The 14,197-nt window shown below is 39.6% G+C and overlaps 1 protein-coding gene across 1 annotated transcript in view; it reads right to left on the reverse strand.

Annotated features, from left to right (window-relative positions):
• Positions 1 to 14,197, reverse strand: part of abcc4 (ATP binding cassette subfamily C member 4 (PEL blood group)) — a 28,729-nt gene that overhangs the window by 13,573 nt on the left and 959 nt on the right. The window contains exons 3-11 of the mRNA XM_020644946.3: positions 10,348 to 10,468; positions 9,691 to 9,915; positions 9,228 to 9,317; positions 7,153 to 7,316; positions 4,618 to 4,743; positions 2,949 to 3,198; positions 1,896 to 2,003; positions 815 to 904; positions 497 to 688 (exon numbers count right to left, since the gene is read on the reverse strand). Coding sequence (XP_020500602.2) covers positions 497 to 688; positions 815 to 904; positions 1,896 to 2,003; positions 2,949 to 3,198; positions 4,618 to 4,743; positions 7,153 to 7,316; positions 9,228 to 9,317; positions 9,691 to 9,915; positions 10,348 to 10,468 — 1,366 coding nt within the window. The remainder of the gene's footprint in view (positions 1 to 496; positions 689 to 814; positions 905 to 1,895; positions 2,004 to 2,948; positions 3,199 to 4,617; positions 4,744 to 7,152; positions 7,317 to 9,227; positions 9,318 to 9,690; positions 9,916 to 10,347; positions 10,469 to 14,197) is intronic.

Below are 14,197 nucleotides of genomic sequence, written 5' to 3' on the forward strand. Positions count from 1 at the left end.
GATCGCAGAAAACGTTCATGCCAATATCTTCATTATTATTAAAAGCTCTGGTCTAAATAATTAAAAGTAAAACGAAATATTCAGTGTGCAACTAAGGATCAGTATTCAGATGATAATACTCTGATGCTTTGACGGAGTCCAACTGTTGTGTGTTCTATCCTGCAGATAGCTGCTCTCTATCAAACCATAACAGAAGAATAATATCAAACACAGGAAGCCACCTGACAGATACAGCGTCAATAACTCTGGTTCACATGATCCACATGGGTAATGTGTTAATCTTCATGACCTTCACATACTCCCTGCTATTGGGTTATTCCCAGCTTTCACTCCACACATAATAGAAGAGTTCACAGAGTTCAGTTAGCATGTGAACTGAAGCTATGGATTTATCCAGCCCATCCTGACTGATGAGGTCATCTTATGACCTTTTAAACATGGAACGAGTCGAGGTTTAATGTGTGCTTTGTGTATGGTCAAATAAACCGTCTCTTACCCTCTTAAGTGCGCAAGCTTTGAGCACTCGCTCATACTTCTGCTGGTGAAGCTCTTTCCCAAACAGGATGTTACTGCGGATGGTACCAGGGAACACCCAGGGCTGCTGTGCCGCGTAGGTGAGCTGACCTCTGACCTTCAGCACCCCCTTATCATCCGGCAGCTCTCCCAGGATGGAGCTCAAGAGTGACGACTGGAAGAAGATGAAAGGTACAAAGAAACATGAGCAGACTGACGAGGTGGAAAACATGTAGAAAAATACCTGAACAATTAGACAACACCAGTGTGCTGAGATTTATTTATAAAGTGGATGACCCACCTTTCCCGCTCCCACTGGTCCAATCACAGCTACCAGCTGATTTGAGTTCAGAGTAAAGGAGATGTTCTGCAGAGAGGGAGCATCCAGATTCTGCAGAAGGTATAAAACACATGTAAACATTAGAATAGAAGAACTCCTTTCTAGAAACAGACAGACATGAGATTTTGAGGCTAATACAATACAGTTTTAAGAGGTAAAAGGCTCAGCGATAACAATAATGGCTTCCAATATTCTGTCTGGAAGATATGAGAAAATATGCAATGTGTGATTATATTATTCAATACCGAGATAATGATATAAAGTGGGATTATTAAACAAATATTGAAGACTGCATATTAGCTATAACTATTATTGAACAAATACATTCATTTGAATATATCTCTGTAGTCTCACATCGGTGATATCAGCCAATTTATGTCAATTGAGCTCTACTCAAAATGATGCAACACTTTTCTGTACTGTTCCCAGAGCTACACAAAGCATTTCTGACAGCCTGAATATCCAGATCAGATTTTAATACAATATACTGATTAACGATCTATCACCCGCCTAATAAGTATATCATATTCTAAAGGTTGTTTTCATGTGTCTCTGATCTTGTCATATGAATACCTCTAGTGTGACCTGTTTTCAGCCACGGGCTAAAAATAATCTCCTCATGGGTCACAGTTGGGAGCATGTTTGAATGTCAACTGCAGAAACAATTTCATGAAGTGTCAAGCAGTAGAGAATTGCTGGTGTAAGCAGTAATAAGAGCTCAAAAGAAACAGAAACCCTCTGGAAAATGCAGAATTTCAGGGAAATGATTCAAAAATGCAAAAGAAGATGAAAACCAGGACGTATGTGTGATTTACACTCAACTTTAAAATAAGTTTTTATGTGAGGATATTACTGTTATATTTCCTTAAGATCTGCCTGAGCTTTAAACATCATCAGTATCACATGTGCAAACTGCTGGCAGGTAAAAGGTTGAGGAGAATTTATTTATTATTATTATTATTTATTTTATTTACTTTATTGAGTGAGTTGTCATAAGGGCAAGTCCTAGAACTGTAAACAAATGGATCACACGGTATCAGACCTTGTCCCAGTAGCAGGTCAGGTCCTTGACCAACACTGAGGCGTCCTTCTTCTCCTCCTGTGGCAGAGCTTCCCCGACGTTTGTGATCTCGTCTAGCAGCAGGAACTCCTTGACCACAGAAAAAGACGACACACAATCAGAGCCAAGTTCTACAGGTCATATAACAGTACAATCACCACCACTACTGTCTCTATTATGTAACTTACACACAGACATAGTGAAGGTGTTTAAATCAGTCTGTTGCTGCAGCGATCGGGTAAATCATTTTATCTAATGCTGCCAACTTTGCCGATTTTTAATTACATTTCAGGCCATATCTTAATCAAGAGACAAAAAGGGAGGGAGGGGTCAGCATTGCAGGGCTGGATCTTTAAGCTGAAGCACTTACAGAGATTAGAGAACTGCCTGGACTGTGATGTCAGCAAATAAAAACTGGAGGCAGGCAAACACTGAAGCCTTTCATCGACTCATAAACATTTCTTGCGATTGAAAAAGAAACACCTGGCCAGCCCTTGTACAGAAAGCTAACATAATATATCACATTCATCTAAGGCTCATTCAAATGGAGGAAACAAAAGTGTAGTTTATTTTATAACTTTAAAATTACAATGGGAAGCTCAAGTCAGAGGAGAGCTGCACTAGAGATCCACGGAGATGTTAAACCTCAAGACAAACATGATGGTGTGACTATTCAAGTGTCCAGTGATGTTTGTTAAACTTAAAAAGATGACAAGCTTATGAAAAGCTCTCTTCAGCAGTAGAGTGCCCTTGTGTAAGCTGCACGGACGGGCAATTATTCACTATGAAAATAACTAGGAAGTTGCTCTGAAGTTGAGCCAGGCCAGTCTCAAGTTGTTTAAAGCACGAGGTCTGCTGCTGTGTGTAATTTTTTACTCTGCAGATAAAGAGCAACAGCTTTCCACACTGATACCACTGCAAAGCATGTTCTTCTAAAAACATCATTACACAAAACATGCAACACATGAATGTTTTAAAGGTATAGATTCAATACTAACCACAAGTGTAGTTCTGTAAAGTATTATAGCAGCATACCTGAATCCTGCGGATGCTGACACGGCACTCAAACAGCTTCTCGATGGCGCTGGGGAAGAAGAGTGTGACGGTGAGGCGCACAGCGGTGTACAGAGACACGGTCACAAACACGCGGCTGGCCGTGATGGTGTTTCCCAGGAGGACGTAGACGGTGAAGGTGACGAAGACAATGATCTTGCTGGCGCAGAAGAAGGAGGCCATGTTGAGACCTCGCAGGTAGGAGCTCTTCATGATCTTGGAGATTTCCTTCCTGAGAGGACAGAGGGAGTTCACACGCACAAAAAGTCACGTTTAGGCAGCATCACACATGGATAGATGTTATAAGTATGCATGTTATTTGTTAAGTTTCCTCACTATGTGGAAGCGGGGAATATAAAAAAAGCCCTTCATGAATGGACTCAGACTTTGCTTTAATCTTTGAATCAAACCTTGATTCTGATCTTATCAGCGATCTGGATCAAGAGTTCAAGAGCTGACAGTGGATAGATGTAAAGGGTACGGGACCATTGACAGAAACTATTTTAATACCTGCTTTCTAATTTTGGTGTTAATATGTGTGTTAGTATGTATTTTCATGGATTCAGTCATCTTAATAATTTTGTGGACATATCTTTAAATTGTGTCAACCATCTCACAGTAATTCTACTTTTGGGTCTGTGAAGCTGTAACCTTATATGGGTGAAGCACCTAAGTAGTAGCAGATTTATAAATGGATAGGAGCCAACTATATGTTGTCAGCAACTGTTTGATAGACAGAGAGTCTACATCTGATATGTATACAAATCAGTGTCATGTCATCTTTATTGTTTTATAGTGATGTACCCAAATGGAAAGGAATTTGTGGGCTGTACCTTCTAGCAGAATATAAGCCACACTGATGAAGACTTTGCCAATGATTGTCAATGATTGTGAGATCTTGGTCAGCATGGGTCAGCGATGGTCTGCACTTTGTCAGCCATGTGTGTTGTGTTTCTGTGTTGTCTGACCATGGCTGAATAAATCTAAGATGATCCACAGTCTGTTTCACAATTTCATAATTGTCCGTCTACTACAGAAATAACCCCCACCTAACAATGTGGGACTTGATGGTAGATCTGTAAAGCTTACTAGCTACTTAGATGGATTAAGTTTTCCCTGATTCTGCTTGAAAGCAGATCAGTTGACGATGTCACTTTGACATTATGATGAATAATCCTCCAAATTTACAGATTCTACCTGAGAAACAATTCACCATCCCTCAAACATAACATGAGTTGTGACTGCCCCAGTTTGCTCAAAAACCTAACATAGGTTGTAGCTTCCATTCTATTTCGATTCAGCGCACAGTAAGTTTGAAGCGCACCCTGGGCGGTTAACTGGGTGTCTTCTTTTCGACAATTAATTTGTTTGTTTTGAAATCAGACAATCACGTAAACAGGTAGAACAGTTGCAGTCGGCTGGTTTCTCTGGTTTCTCGACATCAAACTTCCATAATCCTTAATTCGCAAGACAAACTTTTGAGCAGAGGTACACCCAGCTCAATGAAGCACAGACACTATTAAGTAACACAAGTAATGCTATGAGACATATTTAACAGATTTGAGTAGCATTCACTTAGATCCATGTATAGCCTTCCTTGAAACAGAAAACTGCTGAGCACGAGAGTCCTTTCATGTGGATTTTTTTTTACCTTCTGACCTCAGTAACCAGAGCAGAGAAGGGTTTCTCCCAGGCGTACATCTTGATGATCCTAATGCCCGACACCACCTCGTTCATCGTGCGGATTCTATTGTCAGTCAGGGCAGCTGTCTTACTCCTGTTAAGATAAAAATAAAAAATAATTAAGTTTGCTGTAAACATTTTGATCTTAACTTTGAAGAAACTTCCAAGTTAGCATGCGATTCAAAGTGTTCAAAGCAATTTCTACACTAATGAATAATTTTGAGCCAATTTAAACCAGGTTTGACAAATAGAACTACAGTACAGCAGTTTCTTTTTTAAGGCGGTTTGTTAGAGAAATAGCAACACAAACAAAGGATTTTCCAGCATAGACTGTATGAACATGGACATCTCTGTGATGTCACCGATTGGTTTCTGAAGAGGAGCTGATAGCCGTAAATTATGTCTCAATCAATCTTGAAACTGGCAAAAAGACAGAGCTGAGACCCTGGCCAACAGCTACAATGTGCCCACCTGTCAGTCCAATTAGACACACCCCTAATTATGCTAATGTAAGTACAGCGCTTAGCCTGAATAAATTCAAAACTGATTGATTTTTTTTTTTTACCGAACGTACATTTTGTACAAATAATAAAATTAACAATGGAGATCAAAACTGTTATGAACCCGGCTTTAAATGTTCATTACTGCTGTAAAAATTTGCATTTTAGCGAGGGACCTTGTGGGGAGCATTTGCAACCAATCTCAAGTGGACACTCAAGGAACTGCAGTTTTCTGGATTTCTACATAATTCATTAAACTAAAGCGCAAGAAATCAAAGTGAACAGTCAAAAGAAGATTAAACTTATTTTCTGAGCAATTCAACCTTTTTTTGCTTAAATGTACTGCACATATTTTGCGGAGATGTTTCACTAAAAGCTTGTGAACACACCTAAGGCTAAAGAACAAGAAGAGAGATGGGGCCATTGGAGGAGCACGAGAACACAGCATCTCTGCCAAAAACCCCACAGCCCTGTTTCTCTGGGACGTGTAGCTTCAGTTTTTCAGTATGATATCCTACATCGATGAATAAAGAACCCTCTGTGGTTAGTCTGCATTGACTTAACTTTCACACATCACAGACGGCATGGGGATCTGCTTGATAAACCCCCCCCCCCCCCCACCCCAGCTCTGACCTCCCTCCCTCGCTCACAAGCCTTGTGATACCCAAGAGGGCATGAGAACCAGGTCATAAAGAGCGGCACGCACGGCTCTTCTCAGTAATCTCGTCTTCTTCTCTAAACATCAAAATCCAGTCCAATCCAGATTCTTATAATCATGTCTCGAGACACTCAGTCATCCCAAAGTTTTTGCTCTTTATGAAAATAACTCTCACCAACAGTTGAAACAAGCTAAGACAAATATTTTTCGAATTCCAAATCTGTCCAAGCAGTTGAAAGCCAGTTATACAGGGTGCATGGTTAGTATCAATCTAGTGATTATGTATGCAGGTGATCTAGTCATTCTCGGCCCATGTAGTGCAACTGCTGACATTAACACAGCTTACAATATTCTGTGTCACACATCTTGGAATAGGACATTTCATTGAAACCAAAAGTCTGATGATGATATTTAATGGAAAAGCTTTAAGATGTATTAACAAGAAAACATCCTTTGATGCAGTTTTAGTTTGTGTACAGGTGGATAAGTCTCTGTAACTCACAGAGAATATTACTAAAGGGACATAGTGCAGTGCTCTAGAGATGTTTGTGAATGCACGAGTGAATACTCTCAAAGCTTTCCTGGGAAATCTTGTATAGGTAAATTTGCAGGATTAATGCCTCTGCAAATGAAATCATCTTGGCTCCGTCGATCGGTCCAGCCTCTGGAGACTTTGGCACAAGTGCCTCATTTTAGATATTTGAAGTCTGAATTTGTATGAGCAGAAATAAATAGCCAGAATAAAAGAAAACAACAGCTAGGTATCTTCTTCTTCTTTACCCTCTTTGACAAACAAAAATCTGCACATCACAGCTAACAAAGACCTGGTAAGAAGAGGGACTCTATACAAATAAAGATTGATTGATTGATTGCCTGACCGTGTGGCAGACAAAATGACAATTCTATAAGAAAGAAGTGAAGTAGAAGTTTGTTTTAACTTTGGCGCCACACAATCCCTGATCCTTACTTGGCAGCTTTGATAATTATTTTCCAAAAGCTCAATTCCCTCTAATGACCCACAGGCTCTCCTTAGAATTTGTACTCTAATGTTTTTCAGAAAGCCTGATCTTAAGGTAAGAAACTGCCACTGTAGTGCAGACAGAAAGAAAAAGAGCAAGCTATATGTGGACAACTTTGTTTTCTAATCACTGTGTATCATCAAATAAACCACAAAATAAGTTTATTTCTGTAAACTGCACATGTGGTGTTCTGTATTGGAAAGCTTGACAGGCCTAGCAACAATAACTAAGGTGTGCAGAGCTTGAGGGGTCATTGCAAAGCTTTCATCTGGACTACAATAACTGGATTCTTATCTTGTGATTGTGTGTGAGTGTGTGTGTGATACCTGAATGTAGAAAAGAGCCTTCCAAAAAGGGTTTGCACGGGCATCAGGAACATGAGAACAACCATGCCCACCAAACACGAAGCGCCAATCTCCACCCACAGAAGCCCGACTACGGCCGCTGCCTGCAGAGGACCCACCCACAGGAAGTGCAAGAAGATAGTCACCTGTTGGAGAGAGATAGAGTACCATGAATGAGCCGTAACGTGATCAGAAACAGTGATGTCACAGTTTGTCCAATAATCTTCTAACAGTCACTAATGAGTAGTTTTTACAGGAAAGGTAAATTCACTCCGCATGCCTTGATCCAAACCAGCAGGAGAACATGACATCAGTGTTTCCCCTACCATTATATATATATATATATTTTTTTTTTTCAAGATTTATTTTTGTCTTTATTGTAGGGATAGGATAGTGTATAGAGTTGGAAATCAGGGAAAGAAGTCATTTAAGGATACCTTTCCAAGAGAAAAGGACAGCTGTCATTAAAAGTAACACATGAACACCAAGATTCCTTCAAGTGCTTGGGTCGCCGTGGCTGCATGACGGCTTGTCCCCCCCCCCCCAACGCTGTAAACCTAGGGGAAACACTGGACATGGTCTAATTAACGGCCCACTACAAAGAAACTCAAATACCCCGAAAAATAACTTTTCACAGCAGGCTTTGACCCGTTGATTAAAACGAAACCCAACTCTCAGCGGAGACTGACTGGCTTTGGTGCAACAAAGGCTCAGATCATAAATCATGCCTGAACTTCACACCACAAATATGTCACACCCATCATATGTAACACCCATCAAAGCAATTTGTCTCCCAGCTATAATTAAGTCAGGAACCTGAACAAGGTTAAAGATCCTCGGGATACATAATCAGACAACACATCCTTTTTATAAAAGCAAATAACACACTGAAAACACTTTCTTGTGATAAATAAAAGATAAAAACCTTTTGTTTTTGCCTTTATTTAGATAAGGAAGTGATAGATTATGAAATCGCGAGTGAGAGTTGTGAAACATGCAGGACAGGAGCTGCAGGTCAGAATTGAAACCCGGCCGCCCGCTTGGAGAAGTTTGGAGAAAACAATACACGTGCCTAGAATTAGAGTTTTTGCAGCGCATGATCCAGTTACCAGTGGCTGCAGATTCTCAGTCATCCAGGTGTTGAGGATTGACGACAGCAGCTTAATGATCCAAAACAAACAACTACTTTGCTATTAGAGCTATAAGAGCAAGGAACACTGCCGACTGAGGTCACAAAGGCTAACTTAAAAGTGTTTTCTAAACACTTTTATAGAGAAAAATATTAAATATGTTGCTCCTTCAAAATCTCCTTCAAGAGATTTAATAACTCTATTTTTGTTCCCCAAAATACACGCATGCACAAACAGGACCTGTAAACATCCATTACTGGAGAGATGTGGGAGTGGGGCTGCTACACACTGCTCCACAGTGAGCACACCGGAGCTGTTGGGGGTTTGGTGGCTTGCTCAAGGGCACCTCTGCAGTACTCAGGAATTGACAAGGTACCTCTCCAGCTACCAGACCAACTTCCATATTTTGTCAGCATTGGGACTTGAGCGGGTGACCCTCCCAACTCAAGTCCCTACAGACTGAACTAATGCCTCAAGGGGAAAAAGTGTTCTTAAACATTTATAAACGGGGCGCCGGTAGCCTCGGAGTTAGTGTATGCGCCCCATGTCGGAGGCTATAGTCCTCTAGGCAGGGGGCCCAGGTTCAAACCAACCTGTGGTTCTTTTACCGCAGGTCATTCCCCACTCTATCTCTCTCTCCCTCCAATATTTATGACACTTATGGCACTGTCCTATCTCTAAATAAAAGCCTAAAACACCCAAAAATAAACCTTTTAAAAAAAGTTTATAAAGCCATCTCTACTAGAAGAACCAAACAGGGAGTTCAGGTCAAATAAACTACTTTTTAGGCAAAGCTTTTTCTAGTTTCTCAAAACAAACATGAAAAAATGTAAGCATTGTTTTTGACGCAGGATGTAAGACTCACTCTACAGGAGATCATGTGCTTTGAGGGAGCCTGTTCTTGTAAAAGTCTTAAACTTCACCTACATCATCAAACTTGTTGACGTCATTGGAGAGAAGGTTGACAATCTGGCCTGTGGTGGTCTTCCCCATCGCTGAACTGCTGAGACACAGAGCCTGGAAAAACACAGGAATCATCATAAGTGAGGGTTCAGTAATAAAAAACTCTGACTGATGTCAAAAACATACCACGTTATTTCTTTTTTGATTTCTATAATAACTGAAGGAGACTTGGATGGAGGCGAGGATACAAGAGGTGAAAAATTGCAATACGAGCCAGAGCGGGCTGTTTTGTGTTGAACAAACCCGTTGGAGAGTAATCATTTCATCCTGCTTTTGTGTTCAATCTTTTCAAACACAGCTCTTAAAGGATTACATGACGGACCCTGACAAACTCTGCCAATGACAAGAATTACTGAATTATTTCCACACAATCAAGCGGTATTTGTTTGCCTTTAAGACAAACAATTAATCCAGTCCCCTTACTGACCTTCTTGTAGATCATGTGACACATGGCCACTCTGATCTTCATGCCTGTTCTCTGGACGTGGTAGAAGTAGAGGTGGTGCAGCAACGCCAGGCCGATGGTGCAGACAGACATGGCGGTGGCGTAGAAGAAAGCGTCATTTAGAGCCTTTGTGTTGTTTGGGTCGTAATTCTCAAAGTATTCAACCATCTTCCCCAAGATGACCGGCTGGATGACTTTAATCACCTCCTGTCATGCAGAGATGGAGAAGGATGAACATCATGATGTGCTAATTACAGTGACGGAGGAAAATTCTATTCACAAGGGTCTGAAATTAACAAGCCATGGCATGCTCTGTTACAAACGGTGTAGTGCTCCACCTGGTCAGCTAAAAATAAAGTAAATTTGAATATTGACAACAGTTGTTCTGTGCAGACAAACTGATAAATCGACTGCTGGAACCTGAAGACATGATTTAATGATAGTAACTGATCTTTCTTGCTTCACTAAAAAGATGTAAAATGACTTCAAAGGGAGGGAGGGGCCCTGATTTATCTCGGTAGTTAAAGCTTAAGCCCTTTATATAAAGTGTATCATATTGCCTTGTATCATACAGTATCATATCTAGATCTCAAGTTGATATCAGATTGGTAATTAGCATCGGCTGTTTAACACACTTACCTCGACGAGGGTAAAGAATCCCAGCACTGCATATGGCTTCCAGTAGCACTTGATGATGGCTTTGGAAAGACTGGGTGTCCGTATGTCTTTTGTCGACTTCTGCATCTCATTATCCCAGTGTCTGTAACAAAGACGTGCCATGTTTTTTTTATGTACTTGTTTGATCTTGCTACATGTTTTTTTTTGGCTAGTATCTTTATTTAAACTGATAATCATCTACAAAAGGATTTTTTTCTCCAATGATCTACGCAAATTCCTCTCGTCTGTTCCTAAAATGCAAATGTCATCTACGTCATCTACCTAAGGTCAAATATTCCATTCAATATTTAGCTTTTTCTACATTATGTCCCATAAAACAGTAATGCTGAGATCATTCTGTAATGTTTCTTTATGACCAAACCATTCCATGGAAAGACCAGACTTACAGATATCAGACCCAACATTGTATACTCATGTTAATTTCCAACTTCCCTATCCTCTTTGTGACACCAATTGTGTGGTAATCCTTGGGGAGACACGTTTTTAGCAAACTTCACACTGTAGCAGGAGCAAATAGTGACTATGTTGGGAACTACTTTAATAGCGCATTAAGCTTTTTTGTCAGCAGCCTGTTGAGTATGCATGATTAGGGCAAATATTTAAGGCTTGTGTTTATGACAGAACTTGTCTGTCATTGTAGCACTGTGCCTGACTGATGTTTTTGAAATTTGCATAGAGTGAAAAGATAGTTCCTGCTTTAGACACACATTATAGACGTAGGTTACAGCGACTATTTCTTATGATTTAACGGATATTTAGACGTGACTGAAGGCCCGTCTTAAAATGAAAGATGTCTTATCTGTATGTCAAGTCATAAACGTGGAGAGACTCACCAGACTTTGAGCAGTAGAAAACTATTTTGACCTCTCATAAAAGTTGGATTTCACTGTGATGCCACAAGCGCTCAATGGATAGATCTTTATCACTTCATGGCTGTTGCTGCCTCCTCCTTCTGCAATTCTGTGCTCGCACTTTGAAATAAAGCGCGTAACACAAACCAGCAGATAATGACTCATGCTTTAAAGACAGGATTTTATGCTCCTTTGGCCATCGATATTTAGATTTCACTGTTAAACAGCAGACAAAAAGCTGTTACATTACTATTGAAACTAAGAGCCCTGAGCACGTAACAAGCCAGTAATCTGAAGCTGCGGACTCTCCATTTTTACACTATGTAACAGGCCGAAAAGCAGATTTCCGACTAATCTAGAGGAGTCATTGAATGCATCTTTTGTAATCTCTGTGTTTGTTTGTGTTTATGTCTGGAAGAGGGTTAGAGCGTTCCTGGGAGCTTTTGCTAGACATAAACATATGTTGTAAAAAAACACTGTTTTAACAGACACAGATATATTTCTATAATTACTCAGTAACCTGACTGTCCGTGTCTCAGTGGTTCATCATTGTTAGAGTTAAGCCTCCTGATAATGTTGGACATATTTCACTGGACACTTTACAGGGGTGGTTACTTTAACGCCTACAATGAGACTACATTTTTTCTTTTTTAAATTAACATGTTTCACCAGAAAACTAAATATTAACCGTCATATTTTTGGGCGTAATGATTGATCTTGGAGTCATGAGGGGTCAAGACTGGGGTCGCCAGATCAATCATGAGAGGTCAAGAGATAATTAGGAAGCTATTAGAGCTGGGGAAAAAAACACAACAGATTTCTGCTGCACAAAATGAAGTGTCCTGTTGTTTGCTTGTTTTTTTTGTAAATAATTTATTTATCTTATCTCTTTCAGGAAAAAGAAAAACACTTTTGAAAGTGATGCAAGCTTATATCAAGCTTGTCCCAATGTTTGATACTACATGTTTTAAAGCGCTACAATCCTCTTAACTTTAAAGGTCGAGTATCCAATATTTTTAACCCAGTGTGAGAGAGCACTGTCTTAATAGTTCAAATACATTGGCAACGTTTAGTTGTGTAATTTAGACAGTGTGCATGAGTTTGCAAAAGTTTGCTTTAAAAAAAAAAAACTAAACGACAAAAAACAAGAAATGAACCAACATAGGAATGTTTGTTGCCATGGTATCAAAACAGATATCAATCAATCATTGTTTGTATAGTACCAATTCATAACAAGTGTCATATTGAGACGCTTCACCATAGAGCATATGGAGGATTTCTCCTTTATATCTATATTGTCTGATTTTTAACAGTATTGTATCAAAGTTTCAAAATAATGTACAATAACAACCCAAACAAAAACGATTGGGGAACAAATGGGTTATATAATATAATATGTTGTTTTTATTTTTGTTGCAGTCGAAATGTCTTCCTGTCTATTTTGTTTGTCTCTCTCTGTCTCTCTCCCCCATTTCTCAGCTGGTCTGGCAGATGGCTTTACACCATTGAGTCTGGTTCTGCTCAAGGTTTCTACCTGATAAAGATAGGTAGCGCTGTGTGTGCGTGCATGTCTGACATTATGTGGAGCTCCCGCTGTGCCGTGCTTCCACAATGCCGAAATGCAATGTGAATTCCCAGACTCAAACACCAAATATTACGCCGTCCCAGAATCGTGACATGAATGTACAAAGACATGATGACATCTGAGCTTAGTTACGGCACTTCTGTGAAATAAGCAGTCTAAAAAGGGTCGTTTATTACACCCTGTCTAGATTATTAGCTCGAGCAATGCTGCACTGAAGATAATCTTTGAGCATGTCTCTTGATTCATTGCCTCACACGTGCAGAGTAGTGAAGCCTAAGCAACAACAAACACTGGTTGGAAGAGGACAGCTTGGTCGTAAACTTGGATTACTACAACCTTGGATAAAAACATTATCCAAGGTGGGCTCTGCACACGTTTTATGAGGAGTGAAGTACATGTGTGCTAGACCTAAAGGATGCATGTAGCGCAATTTAAAAAATCTGGAGAGGGCGTGACAATATGTTTACATCAGGGATTATGACTTTTTCATGTTATTGAGAACAAAACTACAAACACATAAGGACAATCTCTGCTTGTAGTTATAGTTTTCAGCCTCACAAGGACGATCTAAAAGTGCTTTATATCTTCACAAGTCTTTCCCAATACAAATGTTGGAAAAGCCAAGTCTTGCACCACTTAAGAATTAAAACTGTCTTGTGTTTTTATTAATCAAAACTGACTTTTTTTTTATATCAGGGGTGCTTATGATATACCTGTCATACCTTATTAGTAAATTTGGTGATCAATGTGCCGAACAATTTGGTTTAAGGAGCAGCCCCTTAAACCAAATTGTTCGGCACATTGATCTTGTTATAAGGTTTTGCTGTGAATTGAGATTAGCTAATCATGGAAGCTGTAGTGCAGGTGTGGTGCGCTTGTTTTGGTGGCGTCTTAAAAATGTCCACAGAGAATAAAACATGTCCCTTAGACTCACTTTAGGTCATAGCTCTTCTCTTTTGCATACTTTTTCATATAGTTTTGTAGTTTTTCTGTTCGTAGTATGATGTGTGTCTATTTATGATGTCTTAGTATTTTGCTGTCTTTATTTGTTTTATTTGTTTTATTTTATTATTTACTGTATTTTGGAGTCGTTGGCCTGACCTTGTCTGTTTGGTTTTTTTGTGCCTCATTTGTATACCACCAGTTTGTCACTTTATTGCACCTAATAAAAAAATGTAAAAAAACAAGCTCTAAAACAAGTTGACACAATGTCTTCGGACTAAATACAACTTTTTAACAAGTTATAATGTCTTCTTACGTTGTTGTTTCGCCTTGTAAATAAATGAAGGTATTTGTGATGACAGGCTTGGACAACTGCTTCATCAGAAACCCTTCTTTTACTGTACCTGGAGTATTCATACTGTATAATAGTGTA

The sequence above is a fragment of the Labrus bergylta genome, chromosome 24 (assembly GCF_963930695.1).
Source record: "Labrus bergylta chromosome 24, fLabBer1.1, whole genome shotgun sequence".
NCBI classification, from domain to species: domain Eukaryota; kingdom Metazoa; phylum Chordata; class Actinopteri; order Labriformes; family Labridae; genus Labrus; species Labrus bergylta.